This window comes from Scylla paramamosain, chromosome 15 (genome assembly GCF_035594125.1).
Source record: "Scylla paramamosain isolate STU-SP2022 chromosome 15, ASM3559412v1, whole genome shotgun sequence".
Classification (NCBI taxonomy): Eukaryota; Metazoa; Arthropoda; class Malacostraca; order Decapoda; family Portunidae; genus Scylla; species Scylla paramamosain.
In genome coordinates this window covers 7371248-7394869 of record NC_087165.1, presented here as the reverse complement: position 1 = coordinate 7394869, position 23622 = coordinate 7371248, and the positions used below count along the sequence as shown (strand labels likewise).

At 36.3% G+C, this 23622-nt stretch overlaps 1 protein-coding gene and 1 long non-coding RNA gene across 8 annotated transcripts; one reads left to right on the top strand and one right to left on the bottom strand.

The window, feature by feature from the left end:
- Positions 1–146: 146 nt before the first annotated feature.
- On the top strand, positions 147–19266 carry LOC135107353 (all-trans-retinol 13,14-reductase-like). 7 transcript variants are annotated; one of them, XM_064017090.1, is made up of 14 exons: positions 147–297; positions 5595–5804; positions 6900–7030; positions 7744–7888; positions 8290–8422; positions 9384–9546; positions 12924–13044; positions 13411–13505; positions 14466–14571; positions 15017–15210; positions 15657–15771; positions 16992–17152; positions 17439–17589; positions 18591–19266. In XM_064017090.1, the coding sequence occupies exons 2-14, from the start codon at positions 5630–5632 to the stop codon at positions 18734–18736; spliced, it is 1836 nt and encodes a 611-aa protein (XP_063873160.1). In that variant the 5' UTR covers positions 147–297; positions 5595–5629; the 3' UTR covers positions 18737–19266. The 7 variants fall into 7 exon arrangements, with proteins under 7 accessions (XP_063873160.1, XP_063873156.1, XP_063873158.1 ...); XM_064017086.1 differs by lacking the exon at positions 147–297 and adding an exon at positions 3227–3380; XM_064017088.1 differs by lacking the exon at positions 147–297 and adding an exon at positions 4231–4377.
- Positions 13795–23489, bottom strand: LOC135107356 (uncharacterized). The gene is made up of 3 exons (XR_010271720.1): positions 23332–23489; positions 18572–18742; positions 13795–13929 (listed from the first exon to the last, which is right to left on the bottom strand). It is a non-coding gene; the product is annotated as an uncharacterized LOC135107356 (long non-coding RNA).
- Positions 23490–23622: the final 133 nt, after the last annotated feature.

The following is a 23622-nucleotide window of genomic DNA, read 5'->3' as shown; positions in this document are numbered from 1 at the left end:
TTTCTTATTTTTATTTCATATTCTATGTACGGGAGCTTCGTAAAGGAATTTAATCACATTCACATGATCATGAAGGATGTTGTTGTTGCCATAGACTGCCATATTTGATCGAAACTCACAGAAACTGAGCAAGCGACATCTTGCTAATCCACAAACCAGCCTCATACGGTCTTCTGGAGTCTCATCCCGACTTCTTTTAACAGCCTTTCGTGGATGTTAATTGGGGTTGTCAAGGGTGTTTCTATAATGCTAGTATGTTATATGGTTCTCAAAAGCTCCAGTGGACAGTCAAGCTTTGTAAGTACCACAAAGATTTTGAGGTTATGTTCAAGGATGGCAAATACAGGCCATATGTAACTGTTAAAGATGGACATAGTGTGGATTTCTTAACAACTAAAGGTCTTGACGGCATTGTTATGGAAAAGCCAGATGGAAGGGAGAAATGCCATAAGGTTATAATTTTTGATGTTCCAACCTGTATAGATCCTGAAGACTCCATTTGATGAGAGATTTGTGTGGGTTAAGCGGCGTGAAGTGAAACTAAACGGTAAAGTTGAACCTAAGTCACAGCTTATTGCTTTGCTGAAAGGGTCGGTCCCTGAGAGGGTGTTTATACCTTGCATTGGCAATAAGTATGTTTCTGTTTACAATGAAACCCGTTTTGTGCTATAAGTGTAGTAAGTGGGATTACATGCAGTACACGTGTTACATTGATTTTCGCGGTAGGTTCCGTGGTATAAATCATGGTGCCAGGGAATGTATTGCTAAAGTGCAGGGCAATTTCAAGGCTGTACCTACCTGTTGGAATTGTGGTGAGTCACAATGCTACTTCATGGCTTTGTAAAAATAGATCTAATGGAAATGCTCACAAGATTTCTGGAGGTAAGGCTAGTGAACCTGCAAGACATGTACAGGTCTTACAGGGTCCACAGCAAGATAACATGTGACAGCGAAGGCTTGAGCAAAGGCAGGCAGATCAAGCGTCTATATCAGGAAATGTAACAGATGAGCTAGGTACAGTTCTTCCTACAGGACAGGTATCTCCTGCTAATGAGGGTGTTACCCTGAGGAGAGAAATTGATGACCTAAAGAAATTGATGGTAGAATTACAAAAACAAATGGTGGAACTACACACAGTAATTATGAGTCCAAGTGCTAAAGTGTATATTACTGTAGGCACCACTGTAGATTCCGCTGTGGGAACTGTTATGGAAAGTGCTGGAGGAACTAATGAATAATGCTTATGATGTAGTCTTAAAGATGGATGGTAATCCCTCAGCAGTTATCAGTGAAGTGGAACACTTTGTGGAATTAGTCCAGGCCTATGTGGATAACTCCAAGGGTAAAGTGAAATCAGAACTGTTAAAGGCAACTTGCCTTATCTGTGGGGAATAAGATCCAACAAAATGGAGGGTAGATATCTTTGCATACTATCCTGGAATGTCAACAGATTACAGAAAAGATCTTATGTCGTGCATGCTCATGTTCTTGAAAATAACATATATGTAAAAGCACTGCAGGAAGTTGGTGTAACAAGATTCCTTGTCATTAAGTGGATATTAGCGCTTTGAACTTTCAATGGATTTATGTACTAACACGTGAGGTCTAGTCACATATGTCAAAAACTGTATTCCTGTTGTCCTACACTCAGTTTACAAGGTTAATGGTACAGAGATATTGTGTTAACATTCCTGTTAAGGATTGTTAACTATTGTTAATATGTACATACATGCAAATATGCTAAGATTTGAAGACCTTCCTGATTGTTTATTTAGTGATAAAAAGTACTGTATAATGGATCACTAACCATGGATTATGACAATTAGGGCAATTGACCACTTGTAATACAGATGTGGAACTCAAATGTTTGTGTTCTTAAGGAGGCCTGTCACCTGCGTATATATTGTAGTGGTCCAATCTTTCCTGAAGTAGTCATACCCGAACGCGGTGGCAGTACAAAGGGATCTATCCCTCCGGGCTCACGCCTGCCCATCTTACCTTAGGTCAGCAAAAGTTCCTGAGTGACCCATGTGTCTTATCTACTGTACCCGCCATGTCATCAACTTTACCACATAAACACGACTCACTACCTCTCTACAGCTAAGCTCTCCACAGGTAGTTCTTCTCACACAACTTCACTACTGCAGTTAACTACTATAATGAATTCAATTTCCTTAATCTGTTCTAATTAACATAGTTTCCTTAGTGTTATACGTGTCTCATATTAGTCTATTGCCACCAGCCTCACGGAACCTTGTGAGGCGGCACACCTGGCAATTACGCTCCCCTTGTTTACGTAACTTTCATAGCACCAGAACTTAGTACACTACTAACTTATTACACTAGTTCACTGCAACTCTCATAACACAGAACATGTTATTTAGCATACATATTTGTTTGTTCTTCCATCATTACTTCCATAACTGCCAGCATCACTGTTGGCGGTAACAAGGAAAGAGCAAAACGGAAGTAGGCAATGTAGTAATGCTTTAGGTCATGAAGGTAAAAAAAAAAAAAAAAGAAGAAAGAAAAAAAAGTGCGGTAATATGAATTGTGTAACTTAAATCTCAGATCTCAGGAATACTGTGCCAAAGAAAAGGACATAATGTGTATGCAGGAGGAATAATAGAATTTGAAAAAAAGAATGTGGAGATGTACACCTTTACTAAAGAGTTTATTAGAAAACCACAAATTGTTAATGGTAGGAGGCTGAAAAAGTTAAATTGATGCTGCTATGATATACACATATGGTGCTTTCTTGTAGCATTGAAAGATAAACAAAAGGATAGGCTATACACAATAATAATAATAATAGTAATAATAATAATAATAATAATAATAATAATAATAATAATAAAATCGCCTTTTTTCGAGGTTGTATGGGGAATACAGATGAGAATAAGCGCTTGCGATAGTGTTCAGTGACTGAGGTGCGTGAGGGATTTGCGAGATGCCACACATAAATAGACCAAGGATTCTACTTTATATGTTCCTTGGAATAAACTCAATCCCAGGGCAGCGTCTCTCTCTCTCTCTCTCTCTCTCTCTCTCTCTCTCTCTCTCTCTCCTGACAATGAGGTAATTGATAACAAGTACATGGGAACCGCGCATATAGCATTGCATTTAACTACTTGGGTTAGAGGTGACCTGTGTTCCGGCAGTTAATATTTATCACATTAACGTATAATAGTTTTTATCATTATATCACAACACTGAGTGATGGACGAGTTGCCAAGGCCAAGCTCCATTTATGATAGTGAGATAAGGTGACAAGTCTCCCTCTGCTTATGTCATGCTCTTTTGATTCAGTCAAGGCCGATGCTCAGAGGGCATGTGAACATCTCACTCTTCATTCCAACAAAGAGAACCTGAAAAACGAGGTAATTAGTGTTTACACATGTTGTCCTGATTCACTGGTTACTGAGATCTTTCACATTACCCTCTTTCCCCGTGCAGACTGCAGAGTGATTTTGTCCCTCCTGTGCACGAGTACTCGCCTCACAGCAAATCTTCGTTTTGTGAAGTTTTAAGTTTTTACTATTTTTTTAATGGCATCATCAAAGATTATACGGTATTAAACGTAAGACTGAAATACACCATCTGTGTGTTGCTGTCACTGCCAGCGTGCGAATGTGCTCGTCGTTTTCTGAAGTGACAAAAATATGCATTGCCTGCTATAATTGTGTCAAAAGAAATAATTAATTGAAATGTTTGATGATTCTTTCAATCTCACTTGGTGCAAGGACATATATACTAGACAGGAGAAAATGGTCTTTCGAAGTTGTGGACGGGGTACTCATAGGTATTTCCTCATAGTTATTCTCTTTTCCCCCACTCAAGTAGAGAGAGAGAGAGAGAGAGAGAGAGAGAGAGAGAGCAATGTGATATAGTGTGTGTGTGTGTGCGTGTGTGTGTAGAGAGAGAGAGAGAGAGAGAGAGAGAGAGAGAGAGAGAGAGACATGCCTAGTCCAGAGAAAGATCACAAACTGCCGCGCATATATATATATATATATATATATATATATATATATATATATATATATATATATATATATATATATATATATATATATATATATATATATATATATATATATATATATATCTTATTCAGACTGAATAGGTCTTTCTCATTTATAAACCATAATCATTATTAAACTACCTTAGGAACTCTTATTGACTCCCACTAGAGCCTATTAAGTAGCAAATATAAGACATATTAAGTGCTTGAGAATGTGGCCTTTGCGCTAAGCAAGGAAGCTATTATCACTCTCTAGCTTCCATTGGAGCTTTGGGCTGACTATCATGGCAGATTCGTTACAGCTTCAGTCGTGAACCTTGCCTCGCCTCAATATTAAACAAGCTGTATCCGGCAAGGTAAACATACTAGTTTACATAAGGTTAGTCATACGTAACATCTGAACCTTGTGAGTGGTATCTGTAAGGAATATCTAACAGCGCAAAGAACTGTATGTGGATTGAAGGTAAGTCACTGTAGTGTGTTGGATCTTTACGTTTGTGTTGTGAATCCGTGGGTTGGTGGGCACATCTTAGAAAGGAGGTGGGCTTTTCTCACTATTCATGCATGGTTAATTACTGTTCACTATCAGTATTTGTATGACTGCAAAATGAGGAATCATTATTTTCAAGTGGAGTTGTTAAGAAAATTTTCAGTAAGAAGATGAGGATGAGTTGGGCGTGTCTTACACTCTTCACCAGTAATGATTAAGTTGTTGCTCATCTTTTGATGTACCTCCGTGTAAGCAAAGAAAGTAATGTGTAATTTCTTTTAATATGAGTGGTAAGTCGGGAATTATTACTTTCAAGTGGAATCGTTGTGGAAATATTCTGTTAGTAGAGAGGGAGGGAGGGAGGTGGGCGTTCATCACACCGCACTAGCAATTCTGAGGTGGCTACTCAATATCTTTTCATGTACCTCGTGTAGTCAAAGAAGGTATTACGTAATCCATTTTGGTATGATTGGTAAGTCGGGAATTATTAATTTCAAATGGGATTGTTGAGGAAATGTTACAACTACTTTTCAGAAATGGCACAGTAACAAGTAAATAAGTAGGTAAGCAAATTTCATAGGAAGAGCAAGTGTATCAAAGGATGGGTGAAGCTTTCATGACAGTTGTAAGAGGACAATGCAAGATATGGCAAGTGCAATGAGTCAGCATGAATAAATAATGTGAAACTGTGTTAGGGATCGTAATTTGGGATTTTCATCTTTTATGCTATAAATTCTATCCTTTTAGCAGAGAATAGATACTGGATTAAATCACTAATTTTTAACTTTGTAATACTGAAACCCATCAAGACTTACTACAGCATTTGCTTCATATACCTCATTAGTTGTGAATAGGTGGCTTTAGATGAGTGTAGATGATGCTAGGAGAGTGCATATGATACAGTATTAGAGGGACATATGTGGCATAAAGATGTTGCAAGATGATGTATAAATGTTAGGAGAGTGTATGTAAATGGTGTAACGAGAGTTTGTGACATTATGGATGATACATAAATGTACAGATAGTTTCTTTAAATATTTTATCAATCTATTATTATTTTATTTTTATTTATTATTTTTTCAGATTTAACTTGACCACCAAAACTTCTAAAGTGAAAGATGGGGTTAATTTCCTTGCCAACTGTACTTTTGCTGCTTGTGATTTGGTTGGTATTAAGGTTTGTCAGATACCTGATGACCGAATCCTCTCCCAACCCATTTCAAGAAGTTGTCAAGGTCAAGCCTAGGCCTAAAGTATTAGATCAGAAGAAGAGAGATGCTGTCCTCAAACAAGGTGAGTGGCTTTTTTCATTATTTTTTCTGTACATATTTATTTTCCAGTCTGATTTCTGTAGTAACAAGTCTGTGTACATGGCACCACTCAACTGTCAATAATTTTTAAGATTGTTGGGGGATATATATATATATATATATATATATATATATATATATATATATATATATATATATATATATATATATATATATATATATATATATATATTTTTTTTTTTTTATTTATGTATTTATTTATTTATAAGATACATTATGGCAGTCAAGTTAAATGATTCAAGTTTAGATAAAAGGAAGATGTGGCAGGAGAGATGCAACAGGAATTTGCTTTATGTAGTTTATAACTTTTTTTTAGTTCATGTATGTGTTTGTATATGCAGAAAGTGGGAATTAAAGGGAGAGTAAGAGTAAAGTGATAGATTTGGCTGTGAAATGGAAAATACAATTTGAAGAGTCAAGGACACCATAGACAATAAATATTATAAATGAGTTTTGCTTGTGTAATCCATAGTTTGGATTGGTTTCCTGAATATTATTATTTATGTACAACACTATTGCATATTCTTATGGAAATAATCCCCAAAGAAAATGTGGATCATGTCAAGATTAGCAAACCCACTCTCAGCAGAGTTTGCTTTTCTTTACAAGGAGATTATTGGGTTCGTTATTCTTTACATGATAATAATTGGGTTTGCTGTTCTTGACATGAACACTTCAGTATTTCGGTACCAGACATTTCAATAAATGATTAAATTTCAAAGCTTCTGTTCACTAGTTAACCTTCATGAACCCTCACTGGTTCAATAATTGTTTTCATATACTGGCTTTAATTTCTTCATTCAGATATCCAAGAACTCTCAAGGTGGACATATCTACTGTATGTTCTTGGAAGGTTAGGTTAGGTTGGTTAGGTTAGGTTGGTTAGGTTAGGTAGGGTTAGGTTAGGTTTGGTCAGGTTTTGTCAAGGGTATGCTTTTCTTTACATGAAGACGTTTGGGTTGGCCATTCTTTGCATGAAGATCATTGGGTTTGCTGTTCTTGACATGGAGATGTCTAATCTTGACATGATCCAAAAATACAACTTTCATTCACACAGGATTCTTAGAAGTTCGTGTCCCAAAGGATCTGGATGCCATAGTCATTGGCAGTGGGATTGGTGGGCTGTCCACTGCTGCTGTCCTTGCCAAGGCTGGGAAGAAGGTGTTGGTTTTGGAGCAACATGATCAGGTGAGAAATTTTTTAGTTAAGTATAGATTTTTATTTTGCATTAGAGGAATGAGACTTTATGTAATTACAAATATGAATTGTGAATTAGTATTTAAGGCTAAGTTATACATTTACTTGAGTTAGAAGGCAATAAATTAGTGTATACCTACATACTTTTTTAATGTAATTGTAGATTTTTTTTCTCTTTTGATAGTGTCCTTGAATACTAAGGTGAAGCTCCCAGAGGTTGAGTTTGTGAAAGTATCAGTTGCTTAAAATTGAAATAAGGACAAGTGATATTTTCAAACCACAATCTGTAGTAAATACTCGTATAAAATGAATGCAACGGATAACTTTTCTTTTTATCGTAACAGGGTGGTGGAAGCTGTACACATACATACAAAAAGGATACTGATTTTTAGGCTTTATTGTGGTTATGAATTTTTTTTATCATAACAGGCTAGTGGATGCTGTCACACATACATAGGGAAAGGGTATTTTTTATCAGAACAGGCTGGTGGATGCTGTTACACATACATAGAAAAAGGGTTTTTATCATAACAGGCTGGTGGATGCTGAACACATACATAGAGACAGGATACAGATTTTTTGGCTTTATTGTGGTTATAATTTTTTTTTATAGTAACAGGGTGGTGGATGCTGTACACATACCTAGAAAAAGGGTACTGATTTTTATGCTTTATTGTGGTTATAAATTTTTTTTATCATAACAGGCTGGTGGATGCTGTCACACATACATAGAGAAAGGGTATGAGTTTGATGTTGGTATTCACTACATAGGAGAGATGAATTACCAGTCCCTTTCCAAGACTTATGTGGACCAAATCACAAATGGCCAGCTGGAGTGGGAACCAATGAGTAAGACTTGAATACTTTGTTAGGGATATTCTTTTTCCTCCTTTTTCATGTTTGTGTTAGAATGTATATATATATATATATTTTTTTTTCTCATAAGTGTACTGCAGGACAGGTCTTTTGTAATGGTTAAGGTGGTTTGAGCTCCACACCATACGAATTAAGACATCTTTGTTGGCTTAGAATATAGGCCCTTAAAGCTCTTCTCATTCATCTGTATCATTTGCAGCCACCCTTTCTTGTTCAGCAGCATCATTCTGCAAAATTACACTCTTCACAGTGAAACAGACTAGAATTATAGTTTTTTTTATAATGATATAAGACATTGTTGGAATTGTGGAATGTAACCTGTTTTCTGTTGATCAGTATTATATAATACTCTATGATTTTGTTTGTGTCAACAGGTGATATATATGACCAAGTGATTTTTGCTGAGAAGGATCAAGAACCCCGCAGGTATGATGTAATGAGTGGTGATGGGAAATGGAAGGAATACCTCAAAGGAAAGTTCCCAGAAGAAAAAGACAACATCGAGAGGTAAAATCAATCTATGTCTTAAGTAATCTCTTCATTGTAGATACAGTAAAATCCCTCTCCTCCGGCATTCGAGTATCCGGCAGCTTCAAGTATCTGGCACATTTTTCCCCAAGCCTTAAAATCAATAAAAAATCAATGTGTACTCATAAAATCGATTAAAATTCCCGCGCGAGGCATACTTTGTCCCCTCGCCACCATAGCGCACTGCTTCGCACCACCCGTGGCCCACTGCACTGTGTTTACTCAGTGACTCAGTCCCGCGTGTGCACTGTTTATCGCCTGACGCCTTCATCATGCCTAAAGTTGTAGAAAAGAAGAAGCGTGTTGTGCTTACACTTAAGCAGCTGATCTGATCAGCTGCTGCTTAAGATCAGCTGGTCTTTGTTATGGTAAGATGCGTGAGTGTAGGGTGGTGATTGTGGACATAATTTCACTTCTATTCAAGTATCCGGCAATATTCAAGTATCCGGCATGTCGGCGGTCCCGTTGATGCCGGATAAGAGGGATTTTACTGTATTCCTTTTCTGAGGGAGATCTGACATGAGGTCTCCAACAGTATTTACTTCTACATAGAGTTTGTGGATTCTGCTTGTGACATCAAAAAGTGATGTCAGAAGTGGAATGAGAAAATATACAGGTGTCAAAGGCTGTTCACTCTTTCCTGCATTTATATTTGACTCATTGCTTGGTGAGAAAAAGAAAAAAGAACAGTTTGCCAATGGGGTGATACTACTATCCCTTGAGAGAGTTTGAAGTTACTATGAAAATAGAACAGTAAATTTATTACATGATGTTATGAAAGAATATTTTACTCTCAAATTTGAATCAGAGTTAAGTTTTGTGGTAATTTAGATGCATTTAGATGCATTGTGCACTTGAGACAATGGGGAAGAAAAAAAATATCTGCTTCTTTTCATGTGATGACTTTATTCCATCTGACTTCTCCTTTCATATTGAACAGATTCTTCCAATTAGTACATGAAGTTCATTCTGGAAATCATAACGCAATGATAGTGAAATTCATACCTCTGTGGGCTGCATGGCTGCTTGAAGTGACAGGACTCATCAACTACTTCACAAGTTTCTACAAATGGAATAAAAAGACTTGCAAGGAAGTTGTGGCGGTAAGATTTTGAGAGAAACCATACTTACCCATACAAGTTTGTCTGGAGAGGAGGCTAGAGGTCACAAAACTTCAAAAATAATCCCATTATCTTTAATCTCGTTAATCACTGTTGTTATTACCTTCTTTATTATTGAAAAAAAGGCACTATCATAACTAAAATGTAAAACTAAATTATGGATGACTGCAGTTTCACTATAGCCAGTATTGGGAAACAAAAATCACTTGTATAGAGGGACAGCTCCTTTAACACTTAAAGGAACACTCCTTAAGACAGAGGTGTCAAACATGCAGCCTGCGGGCCACATGCAGCCTGCCACACTGCTCCAGTCTTTTAGTCGGCGTTCCTTATGTTTATATGATTAATTAATCTGGTTTTTCGTCTCTTAAGGTTATCACTTATAGTAATAAATCAGACCGCTTTGTGTCTTTGTACGTCAGACATATTTATCATGTTTAAAATAATGTCCATTTTGGTGCATTGACTCCCTACTGTACAGATATTAAACATGAACATGATGTGGCAGGCTCTTGCTTCACCCAGCCTTTGAGCACGAAAACTAGTCTTGTTTTGTCCCTTGAGTCAGGTGGACTGTTAGAGCATTATGTATATCCAATATCTCATATACAAACTTATTTTGAATCCCTTCATCATGTTTTCAAAGAAAAGAACAGGTAATGAAGAACACCGTGTAGTGCAGGAAACGTGGAAAATTTTGTATTTTTTTTGCTGCAGTGAATGGAAAACCAACCTGTTTGATTTGTAACCAAAATGTAGCTGTGGCGAAGGAATATAACATTCACAGGCATTGCGCAAGTACTCATGCTTTGAAGTATGATGAATATAGAGGAAAGTTATGTGAAGGAAAAGTTAGAGAGTTAGAACAGTCACTCAAGAAGCAGCAGACAGTGTTTAAAAGTGTTCAACAAGTCAGTGATGCTGCAGTTTGGGCAGGTTATAGGATTTCACAAGAAATAGCTGTATCATCAAAGCCTTTTTTGGAGGGCAACTTTTTAAGGAAATGTATGTTGTTGGCCATGGAAGATATTTGCCCTGAAAAATGTCAAGCATTTGCAAACATAAGCCTCTCAAGAAATACAGTTTCAGATAGAATCAATGAATTATCAGAAAATTCTAAGTCAGCTCAAGGAAGAAGTTGCTAAATTTGTAGCATTTTCTGTAGCAATTGATGAAAGTACAGATGTATCTGACACAGCACAACTTGCAGTTTATATACGTGGTGTAGATGAAAATATGCAGGTAACTGAAGAATTTGTGGAACTGGTACCAATGAAGGGAACAACAAAGGGGGATGATATATTTTTGAATTTGGTAGGTGCACTAGATAAAATAAGTGTTGACTGGATGAAAACTGTGTCTGGCTACAGATGGAGCACCTGAAATGGTTGGTAAAAAAGCTGGCATGGCATTCAAGTTAAAGGAAAAACTACTAGCAGTGAACTCAGACCATCAACTTCACAGTGTTCATTGCATAATTCAGAGAAGTGCTTTGCGGTAAGACATTAAAGATGGATCATGTCATGGATGTTGTTATTAAAGCAGTGAACTTCATACGTGCACAAGGTCTAAACCATAGACAGTTCAACAACGTACTGGAGGAAATTCACACTCATGGGTGAACTCTGCTGTATCACACAGATGTTCGTTGGTTAAGCTTAGGAGTCATGCTGAAGCGCTTTTATGAATTAAAAAGTGAAATACAGAGGTTTATGCATGAGAAGGGAAAGGATGTGCAGGAACTGAGAGAGAAAGAATGGGTTCAAGATCTAGCTTTCTTGGTTGATATGACAGAACACTTGCATTACCTGAATAGAAGACTGCAAGGTTGCAATAAATTGGCGACAGATTTACATGACTCTATTTGTGCCTTTGAGCTGAAGCTTAAACTTTTTGAATGCCAACTAGCAACAAGTAATACTGCACATTCTCCAACTCTGACGTCCCTTTTTTTTTTTTTTTTTTTTATGCAGGAAGGATACTGGCCAAGGGCAACAAAAATCTAATAAAAAAAATGCCCACTGAAAAGACACTGCAAGACATGTCTGAGTTTCATGGTGATATCAACACCGAAAAATACTGCAATAAGATTTCCAAGTTAGTGACTGAGTTTGGAGAAAGATTTGCAGATTTTAAAAGCCTTAAGCATGATTTTTCTATGTTCCGCAACCCTTTCTCTGTTAGTGCTGGTGAGGTACCAGAACAGTTTCAGTTAGAACTAATTGAGCTCGTGTAATTCTTTGTTGAAGGATAAGTTTTCAACTATTGATATCGAAATGTTTTATCAGTATGTTGGGCCAACATATCCCCAAAGATTATGTCAGTGTCTGGCAATAAGTCTCGACTCAGGTCTCAACTAACTGATGGACATCTCAACTCAACACTGAAGGTAGCCACTGCTCAATCCTTAGTGCCAAACATTGATGCATTTGTAAAGGCCAATAGGTGTCAAGTTTCTGGGAGCAGCAGTACTGCAAATTATGGTAAATAATTGGATGATTTCCTTTACACCTTTATTTTTAGATTACGCCTGAACACGAGTGTAGATTAAATCCACCTTTATTATTATTATTATTATTATTATTATTATTATTATTATTATTATTATTATCATTATCATTATCATTATTATTATTATTATTATTATTATTATTATTATTATTATTTTTATCATTATTATTATTATTATTATAATACTCCTTAAATAAGTGGTATTGATCTGCTCATAATTATACTGATACTGTATACTCTGATGAAACGTGGCCCGCTGGGGTAAATGAGTTTGACAACCCTGCCCTAAGAGAAGATAGTCCACCTCATCTGCACTGTCATATTGTCATTTATACATCTAATACAGGTGGAGCTAATGTGGAAGGTGCTGAGATCTGCAGGTTTTATTGTTTATCACTTGGGATCCTAAAACCACCTTGGAAATAATGCATTAGACTTAACGCTTGTCTGTTGTCTTCTGAAATAATAAAAAGTTAGAAAACAAACAATAGCAGGATAATGGGTCAGTAGATTGAAAGGTTTATTGAAAGTTGCATATACTGGCTAATATGGATTGAACAAGATGAAGATAATTGTAGAAAGCAACATGAAAAGGAGAGCAGATGTATTAAACCTAAACAGAGAACATTTATTTGGCCAAGAAATGACTGAAAATGAAAGTGAAAAGTGAATGTAGAGTATGATATGATTAGAAAAAAAAAAGAGCAGTTTAAGGCAGAAGAGTCAAAAGAAGGTTTTGTAATCCTCATAATGGAAAAATTAGAGTTTGACTAAATATGAGTGAATTTGGGTAAATACTACTATAATTTTTCCGTAGTCTTACAACACATCCTCTTTCTCCTTTCCAGGAGATAACCAAGAACCAGGAGCTGCGTGACATATTCTGTTACTGCTTTGGAGACTATGGTACACCACCAAGCAAGGCAGGCTTCCCCATGCAAACTCTGCTCATCTCACACTTCAGTAAAGGTGCCCAATCTGCTTCAGTATATTAGACCTTTTTATTAAAGTAATAGTGGAATATGTTCTTGTCAAAGTAGGGCTTTATGTTCTTTGACTTCTTAGTATTATTTTATGAAAGTGAAGCTGGGTGTGAGAATCCTGCTCATTATTTCTGTGTTTTGCTCTTCCTTTTAATTTCTTAAAAGTTTATCAGAGACTGTTGGGTGAGATGGTGAGTAATAGTTAATACTGAACAGTTTGTGGAAAATTATATGCATATAATAGGAACACTCAGGCAAGACAGGATACTATCACTGTCTTATGTGGGAGCTCAAGGAAAAATTTCTTATAATGGAAAACATGCTGTATCACTAAAACCATTGATTCTTGCAGGAGCAGCATATCCAGTGGGTGGTGCCTCTGAGATTGCCTTCCACATCATTCCTGTGATTGAGGCAGCTGGAGGGAAGGTGCTTGTTCGTGCTGAGGTAAATGAGTATTCAGTGCATTCTATTACGGGATCAGGAGATTAGAATTAAGGAGCAGTATATTATATACAGTACAAGGTATATTGTGAGGATTGGAAACCATTACAGGGATTATCAGTGAAACAAGCATTTGTGTATTCAGTATCATGTTATACACACTTTTTAAATATCTTTTTTTATTAAAATCCATTACAGTAATTCTTCACATCATGAGCTTGGCTGTTACTGCTCAATGAGGTTGATTGTAACTTAACATTGCACAAATAATCATAATAATATGTAATAAAAAAAAAAAGAATGATTTGTGAAGCAGCATTACAAGGCTTCAGCTACAGTGTTCATGCTTTTCCTACTCTTATTGGTAACAGCAGCCAGTGAGTTGCTTCATTGTTTCGTGATTGGCTTCCTAGTGAAGGATGGTGATCTGTGGGTAGGAATAAAAAGGGCCATTCAAATATAGTCACTTTGTAATGTGCAATAAGTTATAGTTTTACAAGTATAGCATGTATGATGTGGCAGATGCTTCTTCAATGAGCTTTACAGGCTGCATTATGCCTTTTTGGTCATGGGAACATGTTTAAATGGTAGTAGATAATCAGAGAAGAAAATTAGATCATATTTGAGTAAATAATTCTTACATTCATAAGATAAAGTATTTGAAATTCATCCATAAGCTTTCATGAACTATGAAGTTGTAAAAGACTTCATAAACTATGAACTATTAACTTTTTTTTTTTTTAGATCCATTTTTTTTTTTTTAGATCATCCATTCTAACTTTTTTATTTATTATGTCTTACTTTTGTTCATTTTCAGAAGTTTTGCTTGAATGTGTTGAATATTCTTACTGCAGTGCACAGTATACAAGAAGTGCATGCTAGACAGTTAAACTCTCCCCAATCTGTTTATTCTTTGCATGTAATGCAGATTTGAGACATACCAAAGGTCTTTCTTCTTGACAGGTTAGCAAAATCATAACAGATTCATCTGGTCAGGCCTGTGGTGTTGAGGTTAAGAAAGGCAAAGAGGTGGTGCAAGTGGCAGCTCCCATCATTATCTCTGATGCTGGTAAGATTGTGTGTTGCAAATATGACTAGAGATACTAGTAAGATTGTGTGTTGCAAATATGACTACTATATCTTTGTAATGAAAAGACATGCTTAAGGAAAAAAAAAGACATGCTTATTTATTTATTTAATAGTTTTTTTTAATGTGCCCTAATGAAATAAAGACTATGAGAAGGGTAGCTGATAGGAGGATTTATTTAGTTTTAAGTTGTAAATTGCTTCAGAAAGTAAACTTTCAAGTATTGAAACATTCTCTCTCTCTCTCAAGAAAATTCTGAGGACAGATCACACACACAAAAAAAAAATAAGTGTGAAAAGTTACTATACTGGAAGAACATTGCTTTAAAGGTATAACCAGAATTTTTCTCAGAGTCATCAGATATGTTTATATGTATTTAAGCCATAAGATAACTTGCACAACAACATGAAGTTTTCTTTTAATGCAGGCCTCTACAACACCTTGGAACACCTCCTGCCTAGAGATATTGCTGCTAGCTCACGCCTATGGGAGATGACGCAGACTGCTGAGCATGGCCCTGGTTGTCTCTCAGTGTTTGTAGGTCTAGACTGTGATGAAGAAAAGGTAGAGATTTTACAGCGAGGCAATGCATGGGTGTACACTGGCAATGATATAGACAAGGTGAGAATTGGCTTGAGTCTATACTTTTGAATCATTGTCATACCAACAACCCTTCCATCTTTTTGCTTCACTCAAGCATACTTTTTGTTTATTATTTTCAGTCACTGCTAATCTAAATGCAATCCTATTATTTTCTCCCTTTTAATTTTTTTTTCTTGGCAGTATATACACATCATCTACACTTCAAGGTCATGTCAAGTATTTGTATCCTTAGCAATACTGTTTATAATTTATTCCAATCTTCTTTAAGCACTCAACATAATTCCAGAAAGTTTTCATCTCTTTATTTCTTATTTCCCTCACTACCAGGCCCATGTACTGTGCCTTTCAGTCAACTCTTTTGACGAACAAGCTATACAAGGCTTCTCTGCTTCTTTAACTCATTGTGGAACTATTAATTTTTAGCTGAATATACCTTTAATGTGGTCCTTACTGTCTTTCACCAGCTTACTTTGGACTATTTGAAAATGAGTCGGGAAGAGGGATTGGATGTTGACATTCCTCTTCTCTTTGTTTCCTTCCCATCCACCAAAGATCCTGAATGGAAAAAGAAGTACCCAGGTATGGATTATAGCGTGTGTAAACACGTGTAAACTTTACTTTTGGAATTCTGTTAGCTCAGTTGGTAAGAAAGCAAAAAATGTTAGCTACATACAAGCTAACAGTTTAAGTAGAATAAATGTAGTATTCAAGTAATTAGAATGAGTTATTTGTGCTTTTTTTTTTTTTTTTTTTAGAAAAAATGTGCCCGGGGAATATGTTCAGAGAATTTTTTTTTTTTTTCATGTATGAGGGGCATCAGCAAAAAAAGGCCCACTGAGGTGCTGGTTCCCAAACCGAGTCAAAAACATAATAAAAAATGCAGGATAAGTGTCTTGAAACTTCCCACTTGAAAGAGTTCAGGTCATAGGAAAATGGAAATACAGAAACAATAAAAATACAGGATAAGTGTCTTGAAACCTCCCACTTGAAAGAGTTCAGGTCATAGGAAAATGGAAATACAGAAGCAGGCAGAGAGTTCCAGAGTTTATCAGAGAAAGGGATGAATTAGAGGTGGACAGAATAGGGATGAGAGAAAGAAGAGTTTTGTGCAGTGAGGCCATGGGAGGAGGGGAGGCATGCAGTTAGTAAGATCAGAAGAGCAGTTGGCATGAAAATAGCAGTAGAAGTTAGCAAGAGATGCAGTGTTGCGGCGATGAGAAAGAGGCTGAAGACAATTAGTTAGAGGAGAGGAGTTGATAAGATGAAAAGCTTTAGATTCCATCCTGTCTAAAAGAGCAGTATGAGCAGAACCCCCAATCATGTGAAGCATACTCCATACATGGTGTACAGAGTTAGCAGCTGGGAGGGGGGGATGGTGAGAAAAACTTGTGCAGACAACTCAGAATGCCTAACTTCATAGAAGCTGTTTTAGCAAGAGATGAGATGTGGTTTCCAGTTTAAATCATAAGTAAAGAACAGACCGAGGATGTTCAGTGTAGACAAAAAAGATGTGGAAAAGTCCAGAGTGGTAATATCAATGTAGGAATGGATAGGACAAGAGGTTTGGTTTAGAAGATCATTGATGAATATTAGGAAGAAAGTGGGTGACAGGACAGAATCCTAAGGAATACCACTGTTAATGAATTTATATAGTACTGACAAGAAAAATAAAGGAAAGGAGATGAGGAATATAAAGGGAGAAGAGTGAGATTTGTTACTATTGCTAGTAGGGATTTTACCTTTCATGTATTGATTTTAGTTATTTTTTGCAGCAGTAAATTAATTAACTTTTCTATCAGGAAAGACAACAATGGCCATTGTGACATTGATGCCTTATGACTGGGTTTCTGAATGGAACAACAACCGTGTGAAGAAACGAGGAGATGAGTACGAGTCCATTAAGAACACTTTTGGTCACAAGGCTGTTGAACAAGCTTGTCGACTGTTTCCATCTATCAGGGTGAGTTTATTGATGGTGTTTGAAGGGAATATAGTGACTGTTGGTAAACATTATTGCTAACAGCAGGAACACAAGCAAGATGATGATTTATTTACTAATTAGGTAAGTGGAAAAGTGACCACCCACATAGAACATGACTTTCTCCCAATGCAAAGATAGAGCCATTAATCGGAGCGTAGTATGTAGAAAGACAGATTTCCACAGATTTCCATAACAACCATTCTTTCATTAGAGAGAGAGAGATGACTAATGATGGACTTGTTAATTATTTTTCTCTGCTACACAGAACCACATTGACTATGTGAGTGTGGGGACGCCAGTTTCCAATAACTACTACCTTGGGGCACCACGTGGGGAGATCTATGGCCTGGACCACACCCGAGAGAGGTTCTCTTTGTGGAATAATGCCATCCTCAGGGCTAAGACAGATATTCCAGGTAGGCCATGTTACTCCTAGGTTGAATTTCAGTACAGGAATGCCTTTGCTTCTAAACAGGTACATAACCATGTTACAGTTTTCCCAATAGTACATGCAGATAACTATCCACAAAGACTTTGTGGAAGTGATTAACATAATAGAATTACCATCAAAATTCACCCAGGAGTGGTGTGTAGAATAGCTGTGAGTGAATGGACTTCTAAACAGGCAGAGATGTAAGCCAGTTAACTGCTGTGTGTAGAATGTTATTTCATTTGTTGTAGTGTTCTTTCAACCACATGCTTATAACCACATTCAGTCATCCTGATTTCTGTTAAGGCATACAAATCCATGCAAATATGGCTAATCTATATATAACTGCTCCTGGACATATTTGAAAGCAGAGCAGAACAGTTTGCCATTTGTCATTATTTAATATCTGGATTGAGATTTTCTTTCTTCAGTTAGCTCTTACTTTAGTGGTACTGCCACTAAAGTAAGCTAGTATTTCCCTGGGAAACCTTTGCTTCTACAGAAAGGAACAAAAGAAGGTCTGCTCTAGCAACATTTTTTTGGGGGGAAATTTCAGCTGTAAATATGACCACACTGCTTTACCCCATTCAGGATGCTCTGATACTGCAGTGTATGTAGTCCAGTCACATGTAAATATAATGTTTTATTCATGTTTCTACACCACTCAGTGGCTTGGATACATAGTAACTCCTCTATTTTGAATATTACACAACTTACAGTGTTATGGATCCTACTCAAATTGAAGTTTGCTTTGGCTTCATTTGTAAACTTAAGTATATATTCAACATATTGATGCTAACCAAGATTTATTACAGTGAGCGTAAATAAAATTTATTTTAATGTATATTTTCAAGGAATGTATTAGCAACCAAAAGAAGACCATTCATTCATAGAGATACCATCATAGGAATGGGATTATATATATAGTATATATAGGATTATAGTATATGAAAATGCCTCACATAAACCTTGATTTCCTTGCGGCAGGGCTGTTCCTGACAGGACAAGATGTATGCTCATGTGGATTTTCTGGAGCTTTGTACGGTGGACTCTTCAGTGCCTGGGCTGTTCTGGACCGTAATGTGATGACCGACCTCATCAAAATTCACAAGGCTACCAAGAAGGAACAATGAAAGGTCCTGAAAAGATAAAACATTTCATTTAACTGAAATCAGAACAGAATCTAAATAAGGATGTATTAATTGAAATTAAACAAAAAAATGTTCAAGCTGTTGTTCAAGCTGTGATGTGTGGATTCTGTTCAAGGACTATAATCCATTTGTTTTCCCTATTAAGAACTGTTTAATTTATAACTGGTTAATAAAAAAATATTCTCTTATCTTCACAGGAGGTCCTTGCAAGTCACATCTTTTGATGAGGCTGGTAAAATGTTCTTATATTTAATTTTTATAATGTTGCTGATGACAAAAATGGCATGTTTAAATTACAGGAAGGCTTCAAATATATTATGAGCTTGTAACAGAATCTAGATATGATTTACTTTTCACTGTATCAAGTTGTTGAGTGAAATGTCTATATATTCTTACAAAGCAGAATCACTTTATAAATCCATGTGAATTGCTGATGTTTACAAAGTGCCAGAAATAAAACTATGGAACAATATGAGGCTGAGCCAATGCATTTTGGTATTTAAGAGATAATGTGACAGGTCCTGTGGAATAACCATGCGTGTTGGGGGTTCACTGTGCTTTGTTTAGATGGCTGCCTGAAATGTTTGTTAGTATTATAGTTTCCTAAGCTGCACACATAGCCACTTCCAGATGGTATGGTGGCTGTTAGTTAGCATATGGTATGGTGGCTGTTAGTTAGCAAGGAGTTGATGGTGGACAGTGAGTCAAGAGGAAGATGTATATTTCTGTAGTAGCTTTAACTTTTGCATTTGGTTTAGTAAACCTGATACAAGTTGTGGAACTTCTACTTAGAACGTGGATAACAAGAGTATTTAAATGATATAGGAGTGTGATATTTAAGTGATAATAAGAGTATTTAAATGATATAGGAGTGTGATATGTAAGTGACCAAGGGCAGATATGTATTTAGAGAAACTGATGATACATTTCTCTGTGCCATGCATTTGATGTCAGTTTTTAGGACACTAATGTAAAAAATTTAAATTTCAAGTTTTGTGAGTGTCCGTTTGTTCTTTTGGACATTTCATCAAGCTAAAGCAATGGTGGTATTTTATATGAAGGTATAGAAATAAATCTGCTACTTCTTAAATACACAAATCAAATAAGATTCTGAAGGGCTTGAATTAACTTCCTAATGTGCACAAATTGAAAAATGTATCAATCATAAAAGAACAAAATTTAGATAGATATGTATATAAATTACAGGACTATGCAATTAAAGTTGTGTTCTAAAATTATATTTTTATAGGTGAGTGTTTTGCTGTACAATAGGTAATAGTAAAATAAGTGGTGACTTGATATGGTTTAGGAAGAATACATGTGATAGCCTTGTAAGAGTGCAGCATGTAGACTTGATATGGTTTAGGAAGAATACATGTGATAGCCTTGTAAGAGTGCAGCATGTAGGTGTTGCATTATCTGTAATGGTCGTGAAGTACAACCACCCGTTTGTTTAGAAGTGACCTTAGTATTATACTTGATGCCTTGTTAGATCAAGTTAATAGTGACATTGCTTTTTGATGTGGTGCTTTTATTTGTAGAAGTATATGCTTTTTGATGTGGTGCTTTTATTTGTAGAATTATATATTAAGCTTATTAATAGCACAACCAATTAGTATCCACTGTAATCCATTGAGAAAAACACTACTGGACCTCTCAGGTTAAATTGTGAAATATTGTGAAATGACCAATAGTCTATTTTATATATGGGATCCATGCCTAGCTTAATGCCATATCAACCCTCTAGCTGTTACTCATGACATGATGTTCCACTTTTAGACTGTATGCACACGAAATGAGTAAAATACAGTCGAGTCACATAGAGTCTACTACATGCCTCTCCAGGCAAAGGAACATAATTTTCTAAGTAATTTTACAAGAACCATTTACACCAGAGGAGTTGAGTCATGCCAAGTTGAGTTGAATTATGAATGTGGCCTGACTAATTTTTTTCATTAGTCATCATGAGTTCACTGTACTGCATGCAACTTGAGGATTTGATAAATCTTGTTCCAATGGGACTTCTGCAGTTAGTGTCCATTTTCTTGATAGACATTCCTGTTATATCAACCAGCTTCTTGAAGTTTTCTGTTGTCATTCTGAAGAAACTGGTTTATTTAAGAGATCAGGAAACAGATGACAAAAAGCACCAAACTCGGGTCTCTTGGTGTTGAGTTCATGCACTCATATTCTGCTCCTCTTTCTTTTTCGCCATTGAATCCTCAACAAAGCATGTAGGACAGTGAGACAGTGTGTCCATACTCCCTGGCCTCTGACAGGATACTGATAAATATGACTCTTCTTGACTCTGTGTGAATGGAAACGAGTTGATCTGACTTGAGTCAAATGTCTGATCCCTTGGCTCGACTCATTTAGTGTGCATGCAGCCTTAGACCTCACCATGCTTACTCTCGAAGACATGACATAGACCATTTCAACTCTCTTTTTGGAAACACACATGCACACACAATGTATTGCACATGTGGGAAGGTAGGATTCCTAGCCTTGTGCTCCTGCCAGAATGGCCAGGTCATAACTCCCCAGCTTACTCACTGTGTGGTGAACAGTACCCATAGCATGAAAAGAACTTTTGTCTTTGTCTGGTTCAGGATTCGAGACCTGGGATCCCTTATTTGTGTGCTGAGTATTCTAGTGGGATGTGTCAAAAGGAGAGCAATAACATGAAATCAGGAAACACATGAACACCCTCAGTAAAATCATAAGCACCTCAAGGAACCCATAGGTTAACATTGATTCCAGACCTTATGGACCAACAACCCATAGGTTATCATTTGTGAAATGATCACATCATACTAACGTTTGGACAGGACAAATTATGTGACATTGTTGAAGTTCTATGGAGGTCATAAACTATACCTACACACACGCAGATGGACATAGACAAATTCTTCTCATGAAGAATGATTATAGCATCTTAATGCACAGACAAATGCTTCTCATGAATTGATTATAGCATCTTACTGCACATAGATATTTTATGAAGAATTCTGTATTAAAATGCATTGTGAAAAAAGATTGACAATATTACATGATTGTTTATTTTCTTCCATATAATATTGTTTACTTTCTCCCATATAATATTAGTTAATGTGTAAATTAATGAATATAATGATACATGGGAAAACTGAATGAACACTAAGAATTAGGAGAGAAACAATTCCCAGTGCTGAGAAAATGAAAAAAGTTAACATTCTGTGGAGGAAGAATATATAGTTTCAAGGGAATCTGTGGGATGAAAATTAAAAGGAAAAAAAAAAAAAATTATGGTACATGCAATATCCCTTGATACGAGGGTACATGAATCTGCCCCACACTGGAATGATTGATTAAAAGAACGTTTGATTGATTAAAAGAATGTTTTCACTATGTGCCCTTTGTATTAAAGAGTGACTTAACAGAAATGGCACATAGAGGCTGGAAACCTTTTCTATACTTTTATTCGTGCATGGATAGATTGTATGATTGGAAGAAGTTCTGTGCCAACTTTTTAATTAATGTTGTGGAGCCACAGATGAGTACTGTGAGCTTCTAGTGGAAAAAAAAAAAAAAAATTGTAGAATAGGGCCAACTCTCTAGGACACTGGGCAGAACACACCTGTACTATACTAAGGACAGCTGGAACAATCTTGCCTTGGCGTGGGGATTGAACCTAGAACAAAATAGTGAGCTGAATCTGCTGAATGCTGATTGGTATGCTACACACTATAGGATTCCCTAACTAATAATATTAATCTAATTACAGAAATATTTCTCAAAGTAAATAAAGAACAATTCTATTGGAATCAGAGACTAGTACTTTGCTTACTAATATTTGCAAAGTGCCAGCCTAAAGTGCCTGCTAAAGTAACGTGACCAGGTTTTTTTGGAGCTAAAAGCGGGCCATTATAATATTATATATATATATATATATATATATATATATATATATATATATATATATATATATATATATATATATATATATATATATATACATACATATATAGATGAAGCTTTGGAAACACGTTTCGACTCACGTCTCGATCGAGCTAACCGAGCTAACTTGACTAAGGTTGTGTTGTACACATCCCTAGTCAACCAACTTCTACCTGTGCTTGAAACATATATTGGTGGCCTGTCCGGGATAGGATCTAATATATGTTACAAGCATGGGAAGAAGATGGTTGACTAAGGGTGTGTTGTACCCTTTCTTGTAGCATAAGGTAGTGAAAAGTGTATGAAATAAAACTTACGATCATTATTAAACTAAATATCCGCTACCTGAAGCAGGAATAGCTCGTGCAACTTATCTAGGACACAGTGATCCCGCTTGGGTTCAAGTAAGTATATACAGTTAACATAACATATACAAACTAATGAGTAATAAAGAAAACCAAAGGTGACGAAACATATACAAGTTAATAAGCAACAAAGTAAATGTAACATGTACCAAATAATAAGCAATAAATGAAAACAAATATATACCCAAAATACAACACAAATATAAGTAGCACAGGTGTGTACATAATGAAGTGTGAGTGTATGTGTGTGTGTGTTCGTCACGTCTTCTAACTCACGTCGATGTAATCGAATCCAGGCAGCAGGAGTGAGGATGACTCCAACTGCTAGAAGCGACTTAGACTGTTGAAGTGTGGAGATGGAAGTCAGTAGTCAGCTCGGTTAGCTTGATCAAGACGTGAGTCGAGAAGAGTTTCCAAAGCTTCGTCTTTATGATACCGTCATGGTGTGGTCGAGACGGTATTCGAAGCCGATGGTTAGTTGGAGAGAGTGCTGGTACGAGGCAGGTATGAGGGCCGTAATAATCATATATATATATATATATATATATATATATATATATATATATA